The sequence below is a fragment of the Aspergillus eucalypticola genome (genome assembly GCF_003184535.1).
Source record: "Aspergillus eucalypticola CBS 122712 chromosome Unknown BO83scaffold_8, whole genome shotgun sequence".
Lineage (NCBI taxonomy): Eukaryota > Fungi > Ascomycota > Eurotiomycetes > Eurotiales > Aspergillaceae > Aspergillus > Aspergillus eucalypticola.
The window spans coordinates 100,638-125,920 of NW_020290282.1; the positions used below are offsets into that span (position 1 = coordinate 100,638).

The window sequence follows — 25,283 nt, forward strand, 5'->3', positions numbered from 1 at the left end:
TCTGCGCCCTCTCAACAGTCAAACGCAAATGTGAGATCTTCGGAGGAAACACTGGACTCGGAGCGACAATATAGCTCTTCTCACTCAACGCCTTCGGAAGAAACTCCTTGAAGATTTTCCGACATATCTCAGTGTCCTTGAACGTGATTGCATCTGGCGGGCGGGAACCAGATGCGGGTGCTACTAAACCACTCTTTCCCACAACAGCTTTGCAGATAGCTGTGCTAATGTCTGTATCTTCGGTGTCGATTGCACCCAGGAGTCTTTAAGGGTCTGGGTAGTTCTGACGGTGGAATCCTGCTCGGTGAGGAGTGGAACGAGCAATATGGGAGGTTTTATTGGAAGTCGCATATTAGTGAGGGGATTTATATGGCGGCGAAGATTAAGAGTCAGGCTGGGTTGTCGGGGAGGATGGTAGGAGGGAGTGGTGTTTGAAGATATAGTATGACTATGGAATGACCATGATTAATGGATTGAGTGCAGGACCTTCGTTCATGAATATCACGTGGCTATAAATTCATTAAGGAACCTTGTACATAGTCCCACATATTCTGAGCTTTACTTAGGAAATGCTCAATAGTAGACACTGTATTGAGTATCCTTTTGTCATCATTGGGACTCAATAATATTGATTTACAAGTGCTAGCGGAGCGAAAGTGAGAGAGAACAGCGTTTACAATAAAACACTATTCGAGGATCCATCCAGTTGGTGGCTGATGCCGAAGAGAGAATTAAGGAGGAAAGGGGGGGTGGAAGACACTGCTTTGTCCATAAAGACGAACGAAAAGGTCAACTACGCGAGGTGCATGGTGCATCTCCCGGAGAGAAATCCGAGGCTTCGCAGATCTCCGAGGATTGAAGTCCGAGCGCTGGAAGTTAAGTCCCGGTAACGGAGATTGAGTTCCCGTTGGGCGGTCTGGCCCAATCAAAAGGGATATGTGATCCCGTTGTGTGTTATTAATCGAGTTTAGTACTAGGTAGTTACTCGGTAGGAGAGGATCGGCGATTATACGAAGAGGTACTTAGACTAAGGTATTTCTCCGAAGTGGCGTTGCATGGGGGGTTCGGATCATAGAACAGGGCACCGCCTGTCTACTGGGTACTACTAGTAGTCTTACTCCATCTGGTCAATGTCCATGTGTATTCGGTTATTCATTGTATTGTATAGAACTACCTTTCTGTTTCTGCTATCTGTCTAGATCGGAGGCGGCACCAGTCTTTTGCAAAAGACTGTATCATGTATCATAATACTCATATAGACGTCACAAGCGTAATGATATGTTCAAGGAAACATCACAGTGAAGGCTTCGCAGCCACGTATTTGCCCTTCGTCCCATCAAGTTGCGCCTCCAAGACCGCCGTGGTACCATTCTGCACACTCTTGATAGCCTCAGGTAACAGCTTCCTCAGCTGGGCAACATTAGCAGCCTGGGCACCCCAGAAAGTACCACCAGATGCAGCTGTTGCAATACCCGGGTAGTCTGGAGTCGGGGCGAAAGAGATGTTGAGGTCTTCGTTCGTAGCGCGGGATCCATCGCCGTTCGGATGGACGAGGAGCATACTGCGCCGAGGGGCATTCCAACCCTTGTTGTTGAGCACAATCGTAAGGATGGGAATGTTGTAGCGACGAGCAACCCAGTAAACAGACCCCGGAACAGAGAAGAGATAGGTGCCATCGCCGACGATCTGGCAGACAAATTTGCCCTTGTTTGTCCCGCCGTGTTTGGCGTCGGTGGCGAGCTTGATGCCCAGGGCACCGCCCCCGGACCACCCGAGTCCACCACCGCCGCAGTTGATCCAGGATTTCGGCAGGGTAGGGGCAATCTGGTCGGCCACGTTAGTAGTGAGAGTTACGGATTCGATGGCCCAGATGGTATCCGATGGACAGGACTGGCGTAGTTGGCTGATGAGATAGTTGGCATTGAGGGGAGCGACATCCCCGCCGGGAGGTAAGCGGGCGAGGTTGTAGATAGCCTGGCGGGTTTTCTGGAACACCTCTGCGCGGCGCTTGCCACGAGCACGGTTCTCATCCGATTGGACTGTCTGCTGAATGGAGGAGTTGGAGGCAACATATTCGTTGAGCTGCTTGAAAGCAGTTGCCGATTCGGCGCGGAAGGTCGCTATCGTGGGAATATAGGCAACAGGGATCTGCTGCTTAAGCGGGTCTACATCAACATGAATGATGCGGGCAGAGTCGGAGGGCTTGCAGAGCGTCGGGATCCAAGGTACGTCACAGTCGGCAACGAGGATGAAGTCGGCAGACTTGATGGCATCATGAACACCAAAACGCATGCCTAGCCACGCAGGATGGTCGCCAGGGAAGCACATATCACAGCCGCCAGTGTCGAGGACGCGGATGCCCTGGAAGGTGTTGGCGAGAGTGACCAATTCGTGGACACCTCGCGCTTCCCGGCCAGAGTAACCGACAATGACCAGGGGGTTCTTCGCAGCTGCGAGCTCTGATGCAATCAACTCGACACCTTCGGTTGGGAGAGCAGATGGGGAGACAGGCGCCCAGTGACTCTGATTGAGAGAGTAAGGGGTAATTTCCTCCTCCATGACCTCTCGTGCACCGGCCAGATAGACAGGTCCCTTGGGATCACTCGTAGCGAATTGAAGAGCGCGGTTGACCATCTGCTTGATGTTTTTACCAGATCGGATTTCCGCGGCATACCGGCAGTATTGTGAGACGATCTGCTTCTGGTCCGGAACATCTTGGATCCAGTGAATATATTCTGTGCGCGAGCCACGCATTTCCCCTTCAATAGTATACGGGGAGAGACCGGCGAAGATCAAGACGGGGGCTCGGCCACAAGATGCGTTGTGGATAGCAGCAGCGAGCCCCTGGGTACCAACATCGACATGGACAATCACGCATTGAGGTTCCCCAGTCAAGCGGGCATAGCCGTCGGCCATAGACAGGGCCACCATCTGCCAAGGAGGCATGCGGGGTTAGTGTTCCGGTCGAGATCCACAACGAGATAGTATTCATCGACTCACCTCGTTGGGACAGGTTATGATTTTGGGGAAGGCATCAGGCTTTTCTTTCTGGCCCTTGACCATAGCCTCGAGGATAGAGGGGTGGTCAGAGCCAAGATTGACAAAGACATGGGAGACCCCAGCCTGGAAGGTTAGCTTGACCGACAATTTAATGTGGATGGGGACAGTACCTCCCAAAGTGCCTCGAAGAAGGCAAAGGATGCTGTGTAGATCCTGAAGACTGTCAGAGAATACGAAACAAACAAGAGAGGCCAATTAAGAAATTGTAGTGACTCACATGGTCGCAATCAGTCAACAACGGTAATCTACGGGTGCGCAATTGAAATAGACTGGAGTTGACCGAGAGCAATGCGGAGTAAAGGAAGGGGGATACAAGAAGTCGGGGATAGATTGATAAAGCCGGCCTAATAAAGGACAGCTCGGGGGCAAGTCCGAACTGGTGAGGAGAAACTCCGAGGTTAACGGCTTTCACTGAGTAATCACCCAACGGGGTAAGTAGTTCGTCAATAAGGTTGGCACGATGAGGTGGAACCCATACTTGAGCTGCAAGGTGCAATCATGGTGCGGAAATGCGAATTCAGTGTGGAGGTGCTCATCTTTCCACTATGTGCCGGAAGCCGATCAGCAGCAATAACAATATTGGGCTCAAAAATGTCCAGTATCACGAGTATTCGATCAGCCCTATTCTGCCCAGTTCTCTCCGACAGGAGCTTGTTTCAGAGCCAAGCTGGTAGTTGGTGGATCCATCCACCGATTGAATCTTACTAGAACAGTTCCACTGCTCATCGGCCAGTTTCTCAATTGGTTATCACTGGTTATCGTCAGCCCGCATGACGTCGTGGCCGCGTCCCTCGCCAGTTGCTTGCGGTTTTCAAGGGATGCGCTCACCACATCATTTGCAGCATTGGCCCCAATTAATTGTTATATTATCCCATGGCCATCCAGAATCTGAATGCTGACCTGTAGATAGCCCCCAAATACGTCATCTCGTAGACAGGCAGCCATCCTTTCACATTAATATTAATATTAATAGCCATGGTCGCGCCAGTCGCCTGGGGTCCCGCCAACGAATCCACTTGGATACCCCTTTTTAAACTCGTCAGCGCCGTGTATTCTCTGAGTTTGGCTTCGTTTATTTTCTGGTTTCTTCGTCAGCCCAAAAGTGCCAACCAAGTGCGAACTACCATGCTCTCCGACACTGTGTATGAGCTCTGTCATGACGAGAAGACCGTCACTTCAGAGCTCTTGCAGGATCCATCACAATCACCCACTAAGCTATTCCAGAAGTTGTATCATGATCGGAAGTCAAAGTCACACAAGTCTGACTCGAACGAGTCGGTCGACAAGGATGACCATGAACTGCGAAAGGTTCTGCAGTGTGGTAACTGGGGCAGCACTCAACCCAGCGACCTTTTCTTGAAGGTAATCAATCAGCCAATACCATCACTTTCTTCTTTGGAAGAACATACCTGACAGGAATCAGATCTACCACGATGCGCTTTGCGCATTAGAAAAAAATCCCATGTCCGGGGTAGTCTCCCCGCCACTGATGGGCAGCCACGGCGTAGTCCCTCTGACTATCATCGCCCCATTGCCTGATCTCTGTCGCCATATGGCCAATTGCATTGTGCGAGCTGAGAAGGAAGTGTTCCTGGCGACGAATTTCTGGATTCACTCGGATGCCTCCACATTGGTAACCAATGCGTTCCGAGAGCTATCCCGACGAGCCGGCGAACGTGGAACGAAAGTAATTGTCAAGATGGTCTATGATCGCGGAGATCCGCAGCAGCTGTTCGAGAACCACCTACCAGTGCCAGAGAAGAAATATACCAGCGAAAAGGTGCAACTGCCTGCGGCTCATGAGATCCCCAACATCGACCTGCAGGTTGTCAATTACCACCGACCTATCTTCGGGACCTTTCACGCCAAGTTCATGGTAATCGATCGACGCATTGGACTGCTGCAGAGCAGTAATGTGCAGGATAACGACAACCTGGAGATGATGATTCATGTCGAGGGACCCATTGTGGATGGGTTGTATGATACGGCGTTGATTTCGTGGGGTCGTTCTCTCGAACCCCCATTGCCCATGCTGGACTCTCCTGCCACGGGGGCTCCTATTCCTTGTCACGCCTCGCAGCAGCCAGACTATGATGCTTCAGACCCGGGGCCTCTCCCAGAACTTACTGTCGACGAACATCACTATGACCCGGATATTCGGGCTGAGGCCCAGCGCATGAATGGTTTGCTTTTACCACGGGAGGGAGAGACCAGAACGCAGGCTGTGACTCGTCGCTTAAGTATGCATGCACCGCAACCACTAGCGCTACAGATCCACGCAGGGCCAGAAACTAATCTCTAATCAATAGATACCACAATCCAAACTGACATGTCCGCCGACGCCCCCGAAAGCGACCAAGAACTCATTATGCAGCCCTATGTCGTCCTCCCACCACACGATCCCTTCCCAATGGCCGTCATCAACCGGGAACCCTGGGGCGCCCCCAACCATAGCAGCGTCCACACGCCACAAAACAGCAGCTTTCTCGCAGCAATCAACAACGCGCAAGAATCTATCTTTATTCAAACTCCCAACATGAACGCCGAGCCCATCGTCCAGGCTCTGATTGAGGCCGTCAAGACCCGCGACGTCACCGTCACATGCTACGTGTGTCTGGGGTACAACGACGCCGGCGAATTACTGCCGTTCCAGAACGGGACGAACGAGATGGTTGCGCACCGAATGTACAAGGCGCTGGATACGGACGAGCAGCGATTCCGTCTGCGGATTTTTAATTATGTGGCGAAGGATCAAGTCCGGCCGATTCATAATAAGTTTAAGCGGAGGAGTTGTCATATTAAGTTGATGATTGTTGATGAGAAGGTTGCTATTCAAGGTATCCCCAACTCTACAACACCATATTATATCCTAAAGTGATGTGAAATCTGACAACTACGCAGGTAATGGAAACCTCGATACCCAATCCTTCTACCACAGCCAGGAGGTAAACCTTCTGCTGGATTCCCCATTCGTCTGCCGCGCCTGGCGTGAAGCCATCGACCGGAACCAGAACACGGCGTACTACGGCGGCGTCAGCCCAGAAGACGGCTGCTGGCATGATCCAACGACCAATGATCTCCCTGTGGGATCGATTGGCGTTGACCCGGGGCACTTTAGCTGGGCACGGGGAGCAGTAGGAGCGGTGCAGAGAGTCAGAGGAGCGGGTGGTTTTTGATATAGCAGTATATTTGCTTGGTCTTTTGGATGATTTTGCCCATTATCTACTAGCGATATGTTGGACATGTACGACTTTAGCATTAGTGATAACGTTAGCATGTTTGGATAGTAGTCATACAGTTGGATAAATACTATACCTTCCCTAGATCCATATTCCGTCCCCACATTTCTATCATTAACTACAGCATTATAACCACCACCCAAAATGAATGAACCTAAACCACCGCAAGAACCAATATACGACCTCCCCCTCCGCGACATAACAACCTACACCCACTCTCCAACCAACACCACCCACCACACTGCAGCCCGAACCGCCCTCCTCGACGCCCTCTCCTGCGCCATCGAAACCGCCTCTAAATCCCCCTCTGCACGAGCCCTCCTCGGCTCCATCATCCCCGGCACCACCGTCCCCCACGGATTCCCAGTCCCGGGTACCTCTCACACCGTAGACCCAGTAAAGGGTACCTTCGACCTAGGCGTCCTAATCCGCTACCTGGACCACAACGATGCGAGCTGGGGGATGGAATGGGGTCATCCTTCTGGTAGGTACTTTCCCTTACCTCTTGTTCCTCACCACCAAATTCCTAACACTAGAAAAACTAAATGAACAGATAACATAGCCGCCCTCCTCGCGACATCCGACTACTTAAGCCGCAACTCCCAGTCCAATCCAACAATCTCCACCCTGCTCTCTGCAATAACCAAATCCTACGAGATCCAAACACACTACCAAGCGCTCAACGCCTTCCACGCACACAACCTCGACCATGTCATTCTCGTCGAGTTGGCCTCAGCGGCAGTTTGCTCGTGGATGATGGGCCATTCTGCCACTAAAACTCAGAGTATTCTATCCCATGTATGGATGGACGCGGGGCCGAGTCACTTGTATCGTACCCATCCGTGCACTGTGCCTCGCAAGGGATGGGCGGCTGCTGATGCGGCGGCGAGGGCGGTTGAGTTGGTGTTTAGGGCGGATAGGGCTGATGATGGTGGGAGCGGGGCGGCGATGAGGGGTGTGGGGAGTGTATTGAATCATGAGGGGGGCGGGTTCAGGGATGGGAGATTCGGGGGGAGGGAATTTGAGTTTATAGGCGAACTTGGGGCGATGGAAGCGAGGGGGGTGGAAGGGGTGATGTATAAGATTATGCCGGTGGAGGGACATGGGTGTGCGGCTGTGGAGGCTGTTTTGGGGCAGATGAAGAAAGAGCCGAGAGTTATGTGGGATGAGGTGGAGGAGGTGCTGGTGAGGGTGCCTTGGGCGGCGAAGTATATTATTTCTAGGCCGGGGAGGGAGGAGTTGAAGTGTGCGGCGGAGAGGGACCATTGTTTGGAGTGGGTTGTTGCTGTTGCGATGGTCAAGGGGAGGGCGATTGAGGTAGAAGATTATGGGGATGAGGGGGGGTGGGTGGGGGATAAGATGGTGGAGGAGTTGAGAGGGAGGATTGTAGTTAGGGAGGATGAGGAGTTGACAAGGGATTATTTGGATGTTGGGAAGAGGAGTATTGCTGCTGGGGTGGTGTTCAGGTTGAAGGATGGGCGGGTGTTGGAGGAGGTGTTGGTCGAGTTTCCGGTTGGGCATGTGAGGAATCCGAGGACGGGCGAGGAAGTTAGGGGAAAGTTTGTGAGGAATTTGCGGTTGATGTTTACGGAGGAGGAGATTCAGAGTATTTTGGAGGTGGTGGAGAGGGATGATGCTAGGGTTTGTGAGTTGGTGGATCTGCTGGCGAGGTCAGAGACACATCTATGAGCAGTAGGTGAGATTTCAGGATTGGGAATGAGAAATAGTAAGTGGTATTAGATTGGTTCCGGCCCTCGTTAGATTAGTGGTATATCAATGTTGCGGTACACAAGATGGCATGGCCACTCCCTGGAGCGTCAAGTATACATCTGTGCCCCATCCCCACAAGCTCTGCACCGCGATGCTCCCTCCAAAATACTCTGCATATGCCCGGCTCAGTGGCAGCCCATACCCCAGTCCGGCAATGCTGCTCAAATGGCCCCCGCTGCCAGATATCGTGTTTAGCGCGTCCATGCTGCCATTCTCCGACCCGTTCATACCATAGTCAGAGAAGGTAGTGAAGCTGTATGACCAGATATTCGGCAGCACCTCCGGAGGGATACCTCCCCCTCGGTCCCGGATGCGGATCGTGATGCTCTGCTGCGACGGCGACCAACACTTGATTGACTCGTTCGCATCCGCCGTTCCAACCACCGTGTCCATGTGAAATCCAGTATCCGAATCGGAGTGACTCCACTTCTCCTTCGCTTTCGGGTCATGTACCGGACTGGCAGGAACATCAGGAGCCGCAGCAATGGTCACCTCAATGGGCTCATTCCCATTCCCGGACTCAATAACCGCCCGGAAAGCATTTTTCAGCAACTCCGTAAGAATATACTCCACGTGGACCGGCACATGTGCGAAAGAAGCGTCCGGCTGTCCGCCGATATTCAACCGCGGACGAACCCCGTACTTCAGCTCGCAGATCTCACCCACGAAGTCCTCGCACGACTTGACTATGCGGGCGGGTTGCAGCGCGGTATCAATGACTCCGATGTAATTTGATGGTGCGGCATCCTTCGGTGTGTCTTGTTGTTCAGATGGATTGTCGCGGACAGGCTGCGAGGCAAAGTGCAGCGCCAAGTGTTGCTCTGCTATGAGCCGCGTGCCGATTCTGGCGCGCAGATGCGTGTCTAGGAACCGAGTTACCTCAGTGGGATCGATGTATCGGCGACATTCAAGAAAGCCGCGGGCAAGAATGGGAATGGTGTTCGTATGCGTATGCACGAGATCGGCAAGTACTTCAGCAAATTGATTCTCCTCCTCTAGCGTCGTGACCTGGCGTTGCTGATATGGCAGGAGAGTCGAGAGCGAGTGTAGGTAGTTGTTATAGATCTTGGAGACATGCGGATTCGATACGACGATGAAAGGGAGGTTGCGGAGAGCCTCGATACGAGACGCTAGGCGGGCCGGAAGAAGGGAGAGCGTGAAGTTGGCTGAGGCCAGGAGGGCATCTTTGCACAGGGGCGGACGCCCATGTCTATTCAAATTAGCGGATATCCATAAAACAACAACCGAGTTCGACGCGTGCTGCATACTTGAGCAGATCTGCTAGAGTCAATGGTCGGCGACGACTGGCGGCGAGACGTGCAACTTCATCATTGGCGCCGTAGGCAAACGCGTGCCGCGGGGATGTAGTCGTTTGCACGAGAGGTGACGAAGAAAAGGACCTTGCTGGAAAGGTTGAGAAACAACGATATCGAAGGCTAGCACCCCGAGACGCAGTCTGCAGGACTCGTCTTACCGCCATGGTAGAAGTTGGCCATAGCGACTGTGCGAGACACAACAGTCGATGACCTCACAAGCCGGACTCCGTGGGGGATCCGTCTCACGTGCTGCCGCAAAACTCGCCAGTTGACTCACCCATACAAATCAATATTCGCCAAGAATATGAATTGTAGCCACTTGTGATGCGACGTAGCTATCTGCATGCACTCTTCAGCCACATTAACTGTACTCTGTTAACCCCTGTCTGCATAGACATCATCGATCCTGCACTGCACCCAAAGTGGTGTGCACTACTGGTTGGTCCCTAGTCCGACCCCTCGGTCCCCTTATCAGGGCGTGAGATCGACCCCCGCAGGTGCCTAACTCACTCTTACTTACTTCTTACTACTAGCCGCAGAGTATAAATAAACCCTCCCCTGTCCCCCATCGGGCAACTCATCTTACATCTTTCATCAACATTTTCAGGTCAAAGATTTACATATTACTTTCTCACTTAAGAACTACTTCTCTTCGTCAAAACAAATATACCGCCAACATGCCTCACCAGTACATGGTTCGTTTGTTATCCTGTCCCACTCCCGCCCCTGGGCTAAATAAATGCTAACGAATTTCACTACTTACAGGTCAGCCTCAAGAAGGAGTCTCCCCCTGAGGAACTCGAGAAGTGAGATATACCACGCTTCACTCATTTCATGATTCACTCTAACACTTGTGCGTAGGGCCAAGAAGACTGCCACTGATAACGGAGGCAAGATCGTGAAGGAATTTGCTCTGGTCAAGGGTTTCGTGTATGAACATCTTCCCCACTGTCAAGATTACTATCTTTTGCATAATCAACTAATTATTGATTCTATAGTGTCCAATACGACGATGAACAAGTCTCCACCCTCCAGTCCTCCGACCACATCCACGTCGAGAAAGACAGCGAAGTCTCGATCCAGTAAACAAAGGTTCTTAGAACGGGAACTGGTCCGGCCGTATGACTACTTTATGGGAGCCTAGATTACTTCTTTGATCTTAACTGTTATATTGAATGTATGAATTATGATATTTTTTACATGAAGAATTGTCGTATCCAGCCAACAAGTAGACACAATCTGTAACATGTGAGGGGCACAGAATTCAAGTGCCTGGTATAGAGAGCTCTACATATTGTGTGTACACCGGTGATGTTACACAACTACCCCTCAAAGTCTCACTTCTCATTAACTATGGATGAATGCAACTGGCATTGCCGGATTCGTATTGAATTGCATTGTTCCATCCTGTGATTCCCTGCGGCAATGACGCACCCGATGACGTTATCCCGCGAGGGGCAGTCACGTGCTGTATACTATCAACAGCTTGTACATGACGTGGATGAAGAACTAAAGAAATATCTGTATGGATCATCATAGTATAGATGAGATATCGATAAATCATACGATATGCTGTTATCTCACTACAGACTATGTGGTCATATATCCTTCAAGAACCCCACCTCAATCACCTTCTCGGCTCCAGTCCCAACGAAGCGATCTTCGCTCGGGTATTGTCTCGAATCCATAGGAAGATCTCCAGGACAAATCGCCTGAAAATATTCGTGCCCCTCTTGACTCGCATCTGCTCCTTGCCAGTGATGTAGAGAACGTTATGTGCATAAGCCTTCTCCAGCAGTGCTACCGGATCGATCGGCCTTCCTCGGCTAGTGATCGTCCGGGACTCTTCAGCACTCGTCGAGTCTTGGCCTATGTCCCGGCTCAACTGGCTTATGCTCGTGCTGCCTTCTGTCGGAGCAGTGGTGTGTCTATGCTCGATCAAGTACTTGCGGACCTGATCAGTGATGGTACTAGCGAGATCCGGGGAGATGATCTCGTCATTGTAGCCGTAGCGGACAACCAGACGGTAGCAATTTGGAATCGCGAGTTTCGAACAGTGTAGCGATCATCGATAGGGACTGATGGAGTTTCGAGAGGTCGTAGATGAAAGAAGATGATCATCTCAAACATTGTCGTGAGCTTCAGGATGAATTGGCTAAAGACGATGGGCGTGGTCTCTCCAGCTTTGTCAAAGAATATACGCCCTGAGTGGTACTCAAAGGCGCACCATTAAACCGATCTGTAAGGCGAATGCTACCATTTTGATCTTTGGTCACGAAGTGCGACGTGGGAAAGCGATCTTCCGCTTCAGCAAACCATTGCTGCTCCTTTCCAAAACGCCAGAGGAGAAAGAGCAAGGCGAGAATCGTGGCTACGGCGAGAGTGAACCATGCGCCAGTGGGGACTTTTGTTAGTGCCGAAGATAGGTATGCACCGTCAAAGCAAGCAATTGTAAGCCAGGGCAAGAAGACAAGGTAAGGACTCTTGCGCCACACAAACATTGCTACCATTGCAACCATGCATGTGTCGAAGAAGGTGACGAAGATGACACACACTCCGTATGCGTTTCCAAGAGATGTAGTCTGCTCTTCATTAGCGCACCCCATTGAGCATAGAATCGATTGACATACGTTGTTATAGATAGACGCCACAAGTATCGTCCCGATCATCAATAGCCAGTTCGCAAGCGGTATGTAAAGCTGTCCATGGAATATATCGGATGTATGAACCACCTTGAATTGCGGAAGGTACGAAAGCTTCATCACTTGCGCTAGGAGCTAAACAGAGTTAGACTGGTCGTACCTTGGAAGCGAAGTTCATACCTGAAATGTAGCAGTGATAATTGCTTGCGATGCAACTATAGCTGCTAGAATGGCAATTACAAGCGCAGGATAGATGGTGCCTGGGGGGGCTGCGTTGTAGAACGGATTCGAGTATGCTTCTGGATGCACACTGATGTATGCAGCCTGCCCGATATATGCCAGAAGTAGGCAGGGAAATGTATAACATAGCCAACTTATCTGGATCGCCCGACGACTGAAGGCACCAAGGTCGGCAAAAAGGGCTTCGACTCCGGTAAAGGCAAGCAAAGTACCACTGAGCATCCTCCATCCTGATTCTCCGTGTCGGATTAAAAACGTGAATGCGTAACCGGGGTTGAAGGCGACAAAGACTCCAGCATCATATTTGGCAAGGTTATAGATTCCAAACGCAGCGTTGAATCCAAGCCAAATGATAACTATTGGGGCAAATGCGAACGTAACCCGCGTGATACCGAGTGGCTGTAGCAAGAACAAGATGACCAAGATAGCATCCGTGACCCCGATGACAGTGCCTTTGGAAATGTTTGGAGACACAACTTCGATTCCCTGGACGGCACCCAGCACGGAGTGAGCGGGAGTGAGCAAGCCATCTGCGAGAACCATCGTAACGGCCAGTACTCCTACGACTTTCAGTAGGCGTTTCGCAAACTTGCTTGTTTCCAGGCTGTGTCTGGCAAATCTGCTGGAGCTCTCGAGATCAATTGACAGGTGTCTCTTCATCTGCACAAGGGATGCCTCTCGAGGATCTCGATGAGTGATATTCATCTGGGCTGGTCAATTTTGTCCGGCTTGGAGAGAGGTTTGTCTTACATAGCGACTGAGCAGAGAATATGTGCTGAATGTACCTCCCTCTCCATCGTTATCCGCGTGAAGGATAATGAAGATGTATTTTAGGGTCACCATAATAGTAATAAGATTATAATGGAGAGCACTCCAATAAGGTCTTGGCGAGTCGGCGCCTCAGTGAACGTAGACGAATAGACAGAGCGGGCTGGTTCCAATATCTCCGTATATGACACCGATTGACTGGTATGCGAGCCAAAGGAGCATTTTGCCGGAGAAATCCTGCTGATTTCAGCCTGCGTGTTTCTCAACACTGAAATTCTGTCAGACCGTACCTGTCTTTGCTTGAAGTCTGTAGGTCTGCGCAAGCCTGGGTCATCATCCTCGCCAATAGTACTCACAGTACTAATGGCCCGGTCCAAATGATTGTTATTCCATGGTCGGATATTGTAGATCGAGTCTTGAGTCTGTTGAGACTTCTCTTTCACCGTCGCCAACGTTGGCAGTTCCTTCAAGGCCTCTGGTTCAGGGTCCATACTGATGCGAAGCAAAGACTGACTCGCGAGAGTACTGGCAGCTAGCTAACTTAAAGGTCAGGTCACGTCAGTGAAAGAGGTATGGGATGACGAAGGGCTATGTGCGATTCACCTTTATAGGAACCACTGAAAATTTTAGTATTTATATTGATTGTTCAGGCGACAAGAATCGTAGATAAGCGTCAGCTTTCGAGCAAAGCCTCATCCCGCGTGCTCTTCTCACTACGACGGACACACATCGTAGCCATCGTATACGAGCCTTCGAACGCCATCTAGCTATATCCACTATATCCTTATCTCGAAGTAAATAAGGATTGGATGATATCCTAAGAATGTTTTAGATAATGCACAGATAGCTATAGATAAAAGCTGCAAGCACCTTGAGAGTGATTATTCTGGTCCAACCTCTGGGGTTCGGCCCAGAGACTGCGGCATTTGTTAACACCAATAGTTGCTTGGTACATTCACGGCAAGTCCAATGCATCCCGCACCACATGGCGCTGATCATTCGCTCCGACTCGCTGATGCTGAGATGTCAAAAGAAATAAAGATATGATGCGGAAATACAGACCAAATTTGGTGCTTGTCGGAGGGGGTGACTTTAGCTCACATGATCGTCGCTGTTTCATCCCATTTCCTGAGGCCGCCTCTAGGCAACGCATGGATCTTGCTAAATATCTCCTGTCATGGACGCCACATCAATTTCAGGTTAGGGTTAATGTGTATGTAGTTACAGAATTGATTCGTCATCTCATTTCTTGCATTGCCATTTGCCATTGAAGTAAAGTTAATGGGAAGTTTTTCTTCAGGCAATGAGAGTGTCCCCATGGAAACAGCGTCCTGCATATATTAATCAATAATGTTCACTTGGATGAATATTCATCCTTAAAGAGGAAAATCCCTGAGACACATCCCTGTTGTGCACTTTGGAACCTGCGATAGCTGTTACTGTAGTTGTATCTGACATAGAGCAGATCCCCCACGAGTCATCGTACTACTACTACTACACATGTTGGGATGCATCTCACTACCTGCTTTCCAGATAGACGCGACACATCGTTCTAAGTCTACGAGCAGTTAGTGCCTTGGAGACTTACCTCAACAAAGAAACCATCTCCAGCGCAAGATAAATAAACCATTCTAAGTAGGATACTTCAGTCCACTTGTAGACCTCGGTATTGGCAGAAGTTGATGCTACTATATCAAAAGGTACATTCAAATTGCGTTGAATAGCTATTCGGTTCGACGTAGTATGCGAACACTCTGGTCGTTTATTGTATATTTTACATCATATTGTATATCCTCTCCAACATTTATAGCCCAACATAACCAGATCCGTCATCTGCCCTCTGTGGCATTTTCATACCGTGCATACCAGCATACTTGGGGCTTTGAGGCTCTTTCCAGTCATCAAGCACCTTGGAATCCGTCAACTTATACACCTCAACACCCAGGGGACGTGTAGTATCCCCCATATCGGCCTTCTCCTCCCAGCCCCAGTTTGACAGATCACCTACAACCAAGGATTAGTTTCTTGTCTCCATAATTGCCGGATAAAACTCACCTCCAGGACATGCCGACAGCGCACAAAGCACATCAACTTCGGCGAAGAACTCAAAGTACTCTCCCGGCTTTGCAGGCGATGTTTCCATAAAGTACTTTCCTTCCTCATCGAGTCCCGTCACTTGGAAGACATTGAGTACGTCATGCACGTCGAGCTCTGTTAAGCCGTACGGAACAACCGCACGGGTCAGGTTGGAATGGCAGTGGAAGTCGAAGCTTTCCCCACCCATAACCAGATTCACATAAGGGTCACAACGGGTACCAAGAAGGTCGTGCACGCGCCCTCCGAACTGCGTTGTGCCGAAGCCCTTTCCTTCTTTATGCTTGCCATCCTCATCCAAAACTTCGTGAAGTTGCCCACCTGCTAGCGAATCACCTGTAATGGTAATTAGAGGGCGCAAGTATGGCAGGTTCGACCACAGGCGGTCACCAACCGAGACATGGGAGGCGTGGATCTGACGAGTGCGCGCTGCCCAGAGTCTTTCGCGCGGATTATTCGCATTCCAGATGTTAAGATCCCCCACTTGAGGTCCCTTGGGCGTTGTGAGACGGCAGATGTGCCCAGCTGGTACTACCCAAGCTTGGCCCGAGCATGGACGAATAGTGAATGATGACTCTAGAGTTCGCTTGGAGGACTCGGAAGCTGTTTCCGAGATGTTTCGGTACAGCTTTGAGGTAGCATGGACTCCAGAATCAGCAGGAGCTGTATAAGCTGGAGGGGGACGACGCGGAGCAGCCATTGTGGATCTTTCTGGTTGAAGCACTAGTCTTGAGGTAATATACTTCGCGGTTCGAGATGACCAGTGTACGCGACTAATGCGAGAGAAATGTACATCTTAGCCCACGCCAGGGGCAGTGAACCTATGCTTTAATAGTACACGACTACCTCGGGATGCCTGCCGATAATCGCAGCGTTCCTTATCGTATTCTGCCCCATACAGCCCCGCTTTGGGGTCCCAGTTCGGGTCCTCTCATGGCCATCACGACGTATTGACACCGGGCCGATATGGAAGGGTTGAGCCCTTATCGAACTCAACCGGGCCGGATGATAACTGATAGCAGGCGGATCTCATTAGTAATTTGTTGCCTGGGGCAGCAATGTTCCTGGTCCGCCTTTTGCCCCCATTTTCTCCGGCGGGAAGATCTCGGCTCGGAAAAAATCACCATCCGGCGAAAGAAAATGGAAATAATAATTTTGGCCGAGCTACTGGACAACGGAAGCAGCTCGCCGATTGCTCGACTTTTTGGTGAAAGCTTTTATCTTTTCACGAGCCGGGGAGAGTTTTCTTGAGGGGTCTACAGACCTCGTATTTTCAAGATGGAGGAGCAATCCAACAGGGCGCATCGCCCTGCCAAAGAGAAAAAGAAGTACGACGGTATGTAGTACTTCTTCAAAGTCGGATTCGCCGCTTTTTCAAGAAAATGGTCGACTAACAGATGTATCGCAACTTAGGCCCGAATCCGAAGGCTTTCGCGTTCTCGAACCCTGGCAAATCGAATAAGGCCGGCGCAAGATCTCACGATGTATGCGCTACTACCCTCTTCATAATCCCGTACGCAACGGTCACTGATGCTCATTCTGCCGCATAGATAAAAGAGAAGAGACTCCATGTGCCTCTTGTTGATCGCCTGCCCGAGGAGGCTCCGCCGCTCGTGGTGGCTATTGTTGGCCCACCGGGGGTACGTATCTTTACCAATGATGCCATTGTCAAGACTGCAACATGCTAATGCCTTCGCTGCTTCCAGGTTGGAAAAACGACCCTTATCAAGTCCTTGATCCGTCGATACACAAAGCAGACCCTCAGTACCCCTAAGGGACCGTTGACTGTTGTAACCTCAAAACGGCGCCGCCTTACCTTCCTAGAATGCCCCTCCGACTCCCTCGCCAGCATGGTCGATGTGGCTAAAATCGCGGATATTGTGCTTCTGATGATCGACGGAAACTATGGCTTCGAGATGGAGACTATGGAGTTCTTGAACGTTTTGGGCTCTCACGGTATGCCCGGAAATGTGTTCGGTATCCTGACCCACTTGGACCTTTTCAAAAAGCAGAGCACCCTGCGTGCTGCCAAGAAACGCCTCAAGCATCGTTTCTGGACCGAGCTGTACAACGGTGCCAAGCTTTTCTACCTTTCCGGAGTCGTCAATGGCCGCTACCCCGACCGTGAAGTGCACAACTTGTCCCGCTTCTTGTCTGTCATGAAGAACCCGAGACCGCTCATCTGGCGCAACTCTCACCCTTACGCCCTGGCAGATCGATTCCTCGACATCACGCCGCCTACCCAGATTGAAGAAAACCCGAAGTGTGATCGGACGATAGCGCTCTATGGATACCTACGAGGCACCAACTTCCCGGCTTCTGGTGCGCGCGTGCATGTTCCTGGTGTGGGTGACTTGACTGTTTCTGGCATCGAGTCTCTCCCCGACCCATGCCCAACACCTTATATGGATCAGCAGTTGGCTAAAGCCACCGGCAAGAATAGCAAGCGCAGGCTGGGAGAGAAGCAGAAGTTGCTTTTTGCTCCTATGTCCGACGTCGGTGGTGTCTTGGTTGACAAGGATGCTGTTTACATCGATGTGAAGACCTCGAACTTTGATCGTGGCGAGGAATCCGACGATGAGGAGCGTGGTCTGGGAGAGCAATTGGTCGTCGGTCTTCAAGGAGAGCGTAAACTTCTGGGTGAGGCAGACAGTGGTGTTCGTTTGTTCCGCGGCGGTGGTGCCATCGGAAAGGCAGATGACGAGGATGAAGCTGTCGGCAGGAAGCACAAGAGAAACGTTCGATTCCTGGACGGCGAACAGGACAATCAGGATGCGGCGGACGATGATGAAGGCTTCGAAAGCGAAGAGGGCGAAGAGGACGAGGAGGACATGGAGCAAGATGAGGAAGAGGACCTGAGCGGTGATGAAGAAGAGGTCGACGCTTCCGCACCGCCAGATTTCGAGGCCAACTTCAAGGAAAGACAAAACGGCAATGCTCATCAGAAAGAGGACGACATCGCCTTTGCCGATAGTGACTCCGACCTTGGTTCCATCTCGTCAGTAGAGGATCAGGTCCTCGATAGCGACGAGGACGACGAAGACGAAGACGGTGAAGATGATGGCGAGGTCCGTTGGAAGGATAACATGCTTGCCAATGCGAAGGCCCTCCATTCGAAGCGTCCTAAGTACCGTGTCCCTGACTTGTCACGCATGCTTTATGATGAAACCATCACACCTGCAGATGTGATCCGCCGATGGAGCGGTAAGGAGGAGGCCGACGGCGATGACGATGAAGAGCCTGAAGAGGACGAAGACGCTTTCTTCAGGAAGACAAACGTTGAGGAAGAAGAAGCTGCGGAGTACCGTGCTGTTCCTGAGTACGACTACGCCAAACTAGAAGCCAAATGGCAAGATGCGGACATGATTGAATCCTTGCGGCAACGCTTCGTCAGTGCCAAACTGTCTGGTGGCGACGATGATGATTCGGATGTCGATGATGCATTTGATGAGGATGACGAGGGTGACGGAGAGTTTGAAGATTTGGAGACTGGTGAAGCTTTCGACGGGTTCTCTGACGAAGAAGGCGCCGAGGATGATGAAGCTGCAGAGGCCGAAGGCCCCGTCGACTTGGATGCAGAGCGAGAACGTAATGCGAAGAAGAAGGAAGAATTGAGGCTGCGCTTTGAGGAAGAAGACCGTGAAGGATTCGCCAACTCCAAGGACAACTCCCGGCAGGCCGGTGGTGGAGATGAAGAATTCGGAGAGGACGAGTGGTACGATATGCAGAAGGCCAAGCTCCAGAAGCAGATCGACATCAACCGTGCTGAATTCGATATGCTTGACCCGGCCTCGAGGGCCCGTGCGGAAGGTTTCAAGGCTGGTACTTATGCACGTATCGTGCTTGAGAACGTTCCTTGCGAATTCGCAACCAAGTTCAACCCCCGCTTCCCTGTGATTGTGGGTGGACTGGCCCCGACTGAAGACAGATTCGGTTATGTGCAGATCCGCATCAAGAGGCATCGTTGGCATAAGAAGATCCTGAAGAGCAACGACCCTCTTATCTTCTCTCTCGGTTGGCGCCGCTTCCAGTCCCTGCCGATATACAGCACTTCGGACAGTCGAACCCGTAACCGCATGCTCAAGTACACTCCCGAACACATGCACTGCTTTGGTACCTTCTACGGGCCTCTTGTTGCACCTAACACCGGTTTCTGCTGTGTGCAATCATTCTCGAACAAGACCCCGGGATTCCGCATCGCTGCTACAGGTGTCGTACTGAGCGTCGATGAGCACACGGAGATTGTCAAGAAGCTTAAGCTGACTGGTGTACCCTACAAGATCTTCAAGAACACCGCTTTCATCAAGGACATGTTCAACTCGTCTATTGAAATCGCCAAATTTGAAGGAGCTTCCATCCGGACTGTATCTGGTATTCGTGGTCAGATCAAACGCGCTCTCAGCAAGCCCGAGGGTTACTTCCGTGCTACCTTCGAGGACAAGATTCTCATGAGTGATATCGTCTTCCTTCGCGCGTGGTACCCCATCAAGCCCCACCGCTTCTACAACCCTGTCACCAACTTGCTGGATCTGGACGAGGACGGTGTCGGTGACAACGGCTGGAAGGCTATGCGTCTCACTGGTGAAGTCCGTCGTGAAAAGGGAATTCCTACTCCTATGAACAAGGACTCAGCTTACCGCGCCATTGAGCGCCCCGAGCGTCACTTCAACCCTCTTCGTGTGCCACGCCAGCTGGCGGCTGACCTTCCCTTCAAGTCCCAAATCACGAAGATGAAGGGTCGGAAGGACAAGACCTACATGCAGAAGCGTGCTGTGGTCTTGGGTGGTGAAGAGAAGAAGGCACGAGATCTCATGCAGAAGCTTAATACAATGCGCAACGAGAAGCAGGCCAAGCGTGCGGCTAAGCAGGAGGAACGGCGCCAGGTGTATCGTGCGAAGGTTGCGGAGGGTCTGGAAAAGAAGGCCGAGCGGGAGAAGAGAGAACGGGATGAATACTGGCGCCGAGAAGGTAAGAAGCGCAAGAACCAGGACAGTGAAGGTGGTGGGGGTAAGAAACGCAAGTAAGGCAACCCTCCTGGAACGGCATGTTTTTGGGATCTCTACCGGATGTTAAAAGTTTACTGTGAATATGGTTGATGTGTATCTATCTACATGTTGCATGGTGGATGGCGTTGAATCTTACCCGACTATAGCGTCGGACTTCTTATTTCTCTTATTGGATTATTGTTTTTTTGTGGATATATTGATGCTCTATACCAGGAATAGACTGAGTTGGTGTTGACTTTTTACATTTCCGGTGGCTGCCTGAAAATGGTGCCTGAACCATGCGGTGGAAGTAACCCCACGTGACCGCGCCGCGCAACGCGTCTTGTCTCGTCGCTCGTTGCTGTGCTGGTCCTGGAAGATCTTCCCCATGTTGCCCTGCGCCCACCAGCGCAGTGAACGCTAGCTCTGCATTCAATTTGTTCTCCATGTAGGCGGATTCTCGTCTACATATGGCATCCCTCATCGTCCTCCCCTCGCGCCCCTCAAGCCGATCCATCAGGCATCGGGATTGACGTGCGGAGACCAGCAACGTGCTTTTGCTAGTACTTAGTCCCACCTTGCACGTGTGGATTCTTCGAACGCCATCCCTTGCAGCAAACAGCTTCTCAGGCATTTTGTCTGAGTGGACTGAGTGCTCCTGACAGCTCCGCTTCGGACCTTCCCGTGCCCAACAACGTCAGAAGCGGGCGGTGATCTGCCTCTATTTGACGCTAGACGCCAGGCCGTTTGAGAGCCCTCGTGGTTGTTTACCCTCTGCTTCCTCTGCTGCCATCGGAGGAATGTGCAAACGCCACACCCGAGAGCTTATTGAGATTCCTCAGAAGACCTGCAGTGTCAGGTTTCCGCCGCTCATTTTATCAGTATGAGTGGATCGTCGCGGTTAGACGGACGCCCACATGTGCAGAACCCCCAACCCCAAATTGCGTCGCGGAATCTTGCAGAAGCCACCGAACACCACAGCCGCCCAGCTGGGAGCCGCCATCATGACACGATAGATCATAGAGACAGTCGTGTTGGCGTATCGCCACCTAAGCCGGAGTCGTCCATGGCGGTTCACATAACATCAGAGCCACCATCGGATCAGCCGGCATCTAATTCCAATAGACAGTTACCACAGTCTTCGGTCTCGACGGGTCTGCCGCCTGTCGCGCAAGGAAAGCTTTTCGAATACAACAGAACGCAAGAAATAATGCATCACCAACTTTCGTCAGAACCCACGGGGACGAGTGTACACGCGTCCACTGGTGGGCAACAGATCAGGTCTGAGCCATTGGCGTCCACCATTCGAAAGAGCCATAGTCCCTCTATGACGGTACCGGGAAGCCCATCTAAACACAACGCCCCATCGAAGAGGACTGCAGCTGGGATCTCCAAACACCTTGTCGATGCCCCTGGAGGGGACCACCCTTCCGAAGTAGACAGTCCCGATCGACGTCGCTCTCATAGTATTGGCTCCCTATCGCGTGAGAGCAGGATTGCAGCGGTAAGGCTTACTCCTTACATCAATTTCGGCGACTTGTATGTGAATTCTAATTTCAAATTAGTTGTCCGTTCACCTGCGAACGCGGTTATCGTATGCTGCCGCCAAGGTTGAGAAGAGTAGGAAGATCCATGGCGTCCATGCTCATTCCTTATCGCCTAGTACAGAATCTCTCGCTAAGGTTGGACTGTTGCCCGCCTCCAGCGAGATAGAGGCTCAGCGTTTGGGAGAAAATAGCTCACCAGATGGAACCACAATGTCTGCGCCGGATCCACCCTCAACAACCAGTTTCTACACCCCGAGCGGCCCTGGGCGGCTGTCTCCTGTGGTCCAATCCGCCGATGCCTCGCCACCCTCACACCTCGATCTGCCAAAATCCCATCCCCGTCCAAAACTCGCACCCCCTGCAGATATTGCAGGTGGAAGCCGCAGTCGCCGTCGACGTCCCAACCCCAACGAGCCGCTGCACCACCCGAAAGTTTCTGTGTCACTGCATCGCAGACATCGTTCTTACCAAGAGGTTGGCGTGTCCAGGCCAGCTGCAAATTCAGAGAAGGTGCAGGTCCCTGGGACTCCTCCTCTTGGCCCAATGCGTCAGGCTTCTTATAACGGTACGGTTGGTCATCAAAACCACAATCGAAATAGCGCTATGGAACAGGACGCTATTGAAACTCTGCTTTTCATGTCCAGTCCTGGACATTCGGGCTATCACTCAAGCTCCCAGCATTCCCAACGTCAACGAAATATATTTCAGAGCAGCCACGATTCCAGAAGCTCGGCCTCTCGAGTGCCCCATAGTCAAGACTCTCAAGTCAGTAATCCCCGTGGTCGGCCTATGCCAGTTTCAAACGACCAAGGGATTGGCCTAGAATTGCACGCTGGAGACGAGATCGACCGGATTCTGGATCAAATGGACAGTGACAGCGATGACGAAGTCAAGTTTGCTTCGACCCAGTCCAGCTTTACAGACCATGGCTCTAAGCAAGCTGACAGCTCTCAAGAGCATAACCGACGAGGTGGATGAGAGGCATTCGGACACAGCCCTTGGTGTTCAGCCTGCCTGCCTGCCTTTCTAAGCTCACATGTACGGCTCAAAATGGCAGTCATCAACAGGACAGGGGCAACATTCGCCCTGGTTTGCATATATTCTTTGGTACCCCAACCTGAAGAATCGCTATTGGAGTCGGACTTAAATTGGGTCAAATATCTGGTTCAGGCCACCCCTAGATTACTCTTACAATTGCGATTACTATAATCTCAGACGAAAGGAACGGTCGTGGCGTTCTCAACATCATGTTTCCATGGTCCACTAATGCCACTATCTGCTCAAACAGATCATGATTCGGTCATACTTGGAGAATCTCCCACCATTGTGCTCCTTAATTTCTATAAGGAGCTTCGCTACGTAGAGCATCCCGCGCGCATTGGTTCTATTGCTGGTACAGGTTTCCTCCGGCTTGCGTGCAAACAACTTGCGCTCGTCCAAGCTACAATCTTTCGTCACGCCAAAGAAATGGATGAAGCAACACCTTCCGCATCTCAACCATCCCCTTTCGAGGCTGGCATCTATCTTCCTGGGGGTCATAACACCGACCCGCCTCTGACAACCGACACGGTCGGTTACCGATTGAATCACTTTATGCTCCGCATCCGAGATCCTCAGCGCACTCTGCATTTCTACATCGATCTCATGGGCATGCGCACCATTTTCACCATGAACGCCGGCCCTTTCACCATGTACTACCTTGGCTATCCCCCCACTCCCAGCGACCGCGCCGACCTTTCTGCCTGGGCCTTCCGAGTCGCCAACATCCGTGAACTCACCCAGACCATCGGGCTGCTGGAGTTTTACCATACTCATGGGACTGAGAAGGATAAAGAGTTTAGAGTGTCTACAGGGAACTTGCCTCCTAACCTGGGATTTGGCCATCTAGGTTTCACTGTCCCGAATGTTCCCGCGGCTGTCGAGCGACTGAGGGGGGATGGTGTACACGTGCTGAAAGAGGTTGGGGATAGTACCAGGGGCAGTGTTCCTCTCAGTGCTTGGGAAGAGCATCGCGGCTTGGGGACGGGGGATGTACATCCAAAGTTCAAGGAAATATACGATCAGATTGCGTGTGTGGCTGATCCGGTAGGCAGACCTCGACTATAATAACAGTACCTAAGTTGTTGACGGTTGCTTAGGACGGATACATGGTTGAACTGGTTCCACAGAACATGCAGGATCGATGGGCCCGGTCTAGTTGATTCTATTGGGAAGGGACCATGTGACTTGGAATATGTGGGTTATAGTAATCCCTCGGAGTAATTATCTACACTTACCCCTTGGGGTCAATGATAACTGTCAGCCCTGAAAGCCAAGCCACAAATTCCATTCCACAACCGGTACAAACTCCGCGGGACTTATTCCCCGGTTCCCCTTTCAACGGTAACTCTTCAGTAGCACATCTCTGCACACCTCCACTGTAATGAATCTTGTGTATGTAAAATGAATAAGCAATGCCCTCCAAACATTAAGCAATCAATCCCTCCCAAGCAACTCACACACAGACATACCGATTACCGATTACCGGTACTACCTACTCGACAGTAGTATACCTCTAGTAGGCCCTCAGATTTACCAGTACCACTACTATTACTACAAATACTTGCTTTCTTCACTCAGCTAGGCCTAAACAAGCCTCACACGCGTCACCCTTCCCTATCCCTCCCTCTCCCAGCTAAGCCAACCCCGCCAACAGCTACGCATCGGCCCTTCCGTCCTTTTCCCCGCATACTTCCTGTAGAGTTCTTTCCATATTGGGTCTAGCAGATATTTGTTACATTAGGGCAGAGTAGGACAAGGGCTTGTCCGAAAACGAATAGACAATCAGTGCTGCTTGGGTTCTCTTTCTTGTGAGAGTATAGAGGGTACTACCTCACTCACTAATTCTCCCCCGCCCCTTAATAGATTAAAGAGGATATCATCTATTATGGTCTGACATTCTCGTAGCTTCAACTAGTATATAGCATTCCACTATGGGATACGGAATGGAGTATAGGCTTGTCGTACTTCCCTCCAGTTTCTCTTTCTCTTTCTCTCCCTTCATTGGAAAAAGTGAGTAGTAGTGATAGGAGTAGATGGTCAGATGGAAGGAAAACAGAATAATCTCATACAAGTCAAGTAGTATCATCCCAAGGACACATCTCTGTGGAGTCTTGCGGGTTTTTCTTACAGATTGATCGGCTTCCAGCTCCTTTAGTTTTTTATACATACTTTTGCCTGAAACTATTACCAAGTCACGATGGTTCTACTTGCTCGAATCTCGCTGCTTCTTATCCCGTTCCTTGGGACTTTGTCGCATGCAATTGTGGTACGGGAGACACATTTCATTATATGCTATGACTTTATATTCATACTATGTGGTATACACATAGTCACATAGCAGAGACGGATAGAAAAGAAGGAGACAAAGATAGAGAGAGAGAGAGAAGAGGCCATACACACGCTAACACACAATACCTCACTTAACAGGCCGAAGACTATCCCTCGTCCTGCGAAAACCCCTGCGACGGCATAACCCCGAACGAAAACAACGAGACCGAAGCATACCTTTTCTGCAAGGATTGTATCTGCCAGAACTATTTGCTAGGACCGTCCAACTTCCAACCAGTCGAAGAATACTTCA

At 51.0% G+C, this 25,283-nt stretch overlaps 10 protein-coding genes across 10 annotated transcripts; 6 read left to right on the plus strand and 4 right to left on the minus strand.

Moving 5' to 3' along the window:
• Window positions 1–1,142: 1,142 nt before the first annotated feature.
• BO83DRAFT_436069 (putative thiamine pyrophosphate enzyme) lies at window positions 1,143–4,037 on the minus strand (the record flags this gene model as incomplete). Its single annotated transcript, XM_025535929.1, has 4 exons — window positions 1,143–2,931; window positions 3,001–3,123; window positions 3,171–3,213; window positions 3,961–4,037. 4 exons carry the CDS (start codon window positions 4,035–4,037, stop codon window positions 1,294–1,296), a joined length of 1,881 nt encoding a protein of 626 aa, XP_025389537.1. The 3' UTR covers window positions 1,143–1,293.
• Window positions 4,038–4,185: 148 nt separating this feature from the next.
• BO83DRAFT_387223 (IQ calmodulin-binding motif protein) lies at window positions 4,186–6,236 on the plus strand (the record flags this gene model as incomplete). The annotated part of the gene is made up of 4 exons (XM_025532701.1): window positions 4,186–4,422; window positions 4,484–5,300; window positions 5,370–5,897; window positions 5,962–6,236. 4 exons carry the CDS (start codon window positions 4,186–4,188, stop codon window positions 6,234–6,236), a joined length of 1,857 nt encoding a protein of 618 aa, XP_025389538.1.
• Window positions 6,237–6,443: 207 nt separating this feature from the next.
• Window positions 6,444–8,091, plus strand: BO83DRAFT_462249 (putative 2-methylcitrate dehydratase (PrpD); the record flags this gene model as incomplete). Its single annotated transcript, XM_025537284.1, has 2 exons — window positions 6,444–6,806; window positions 6,957–8,091. The coding sequence occupies 2 exons, from the start codon at window positions 6,444–6,446 to the stop codon at window positions 7,986–7,988; spliced, it is 1,395 nt and encodes a 464-aa protein (XP_025389539.1). The 3' UTR covers window positions 7,989–8,091.
• BO83DRAFT_377020 (alpha-ketoacid dehydrogenase kinase family protein) lies at window positions 7,699–9,615 on the minus strand. Its single transcript, XM_025530887.1, has 2 exons — window positions 9,338–9,615; window positions 7,699–9,279 (listed from the first exon to the last, which is right to left on the minus strand). The coding sequence occupies exons 1-2, from the start codon at window positions 9,547–9,549 to the stop codon at window positions 8,073–8,075; spliced, it is 1,419 nt and encodes a 472-aa protein (XP_025389540.1). The 5' UTR covers window positions 9,550–9,615; the 3' UTR covers window positions 7,699–8,072.
• Window positions 9,616–10,002: 387 nt separating this feature from the next.
• Window positions 10,003–10,471, plus strand: BO83DRAFT_436073 (uncharacterized protein; the record flags this gene model as incomplete). Its single annotated transcript, XM_025535930.1, has 4 exons — window positions 10,003–10,080; window positions 10,151–10,191; window positions 10,247–10,315; window positions 10,384–10,471. The coding sequence occupies exons 1-4, from the start codon at window positions 10,063–10,065 to the stop codon at window positions 10,469–10,471; spliced, it is 216 nt and encodes a 71-aa protein (XP_025389541.1). The 5' UTR covers window positions 10,003–10,062.
• Window positions 10,472–11,012: 541 nt separating this feature from the next.
• BO83DRAFT_407023 (potassium transporter 5) lies at window positions 11,013–13,845 on the minus strand (the record flags this gene model as incomplete). The annotated part of the gene is made up of 9 exons (XM_025533924.1): window positions 13,639–13,845; window positions 13,326–13,575; window positions 13,191–13,272; window positions 13,018–13,166; window positions 12,208–12,972; window positions 12,016–12,162; window positions 11,587–11,967; window positions 11,441–11,560; window positions 11,013–11,378 (listed from the first exon to the last, which is right to left on the minus strand). The coding sequence occupies exons 2-9, from the start codon at window positions 13,524–13,526 to the stop codon at window positions 11,013–11,015; spliced, it is 2,211 nt and encodes a 736-aa protein (XP_025389542.1). The 5' UTR covers window positions 13,527–13,575; window positions 13,639–13,845.
• A 905-nt stretch (window positions 13,846–14,750) lies between these two features.
• On the minus strand, window positions 14,751–16,021 carry BO83DRAFT_377021 (urea carboxylase-associated family protein). Its single transcript, XM_025530888.1, has 2 exons — window positions 15,091–16,021; window positions 14,751–15,039 (listed from the first exon to the last, which is right to left on the minus strand). Exons 1-2 carry the CDS (start codon window positions 15,827–15,829, stop codon window positions 14,840–14,842), a joined length of 939 nt encoding a protein of 312 aa, XP_025389543.1. The 5' UTR covers window positions 15,830–16,021; the 3' UTR covers window positions 14,751–14,839.
• Window positions 16,022–16,336: 315 nt separating this feature from the next.
• BO83DRAFT_357626 (GTPase BMS1) lies at window positions 16,337–20,340 on the plus strand. The gene is made up of 4 exons (XM_025529261.1): window positions 16,337–16,465; window positions 16,543–16,613; window positions 16,680–16,769; window positions 16,836–20,340. The coding sequence occupies exons 1-4, from the start codon at window positions 16,408–16,410 to the stop codon at window positions 20,151–20,153; spliced, it is 3,537 nt and encodes a 1,178-aa protein (XP_025389544.1). The 5' UTR covers window positions 16,337–16,407; the 3' UTR covers window positions 20,154–20,340.
• A 984-nt stretch (window positions 20,341–21,324) lies between these two features.
• On the plus strand, window positions 21,325–22,639 carry BO83DRAFT_309992 (uncharacterized protein; the record flags this gene model as incomplete). Its single annotated transcript, XM_025527418.1, has 2 exons — window positions 21,325–21,618; window positions 21,680–22,639. 2 exons carry the CDS (start codon window positions 21,325–21,327, stop codon window positions 22,637–22,639), a joined length of 1,254 nt encoding a protein of 417 aa, XP_025389545.1.
• A 489-nt stretch (window positions 22,640–23,128) lies between these two features.
• BO83DRAFT_309837 (putative lactoylglutathione lyase (Glo1)) lies at window positions 23,129–23,862 on the plus strand (the record flags this gene model as incomplete). Its single annotated transcript, XM_025527409.1, has 2 exons — window positions 23,129–23,746; window positions 23,800–23,862. The coding sequence occupies 2 exons, from the start codon at window positions 23,129–23,131 to the stop codon at window positions 23,860–23,862; spliced, it is 681 nt and encodes a 226-aa protein (XP_025389546.1).
• Window positions 23,863–25,283: the final 1,421 nt, after the last annotated feature.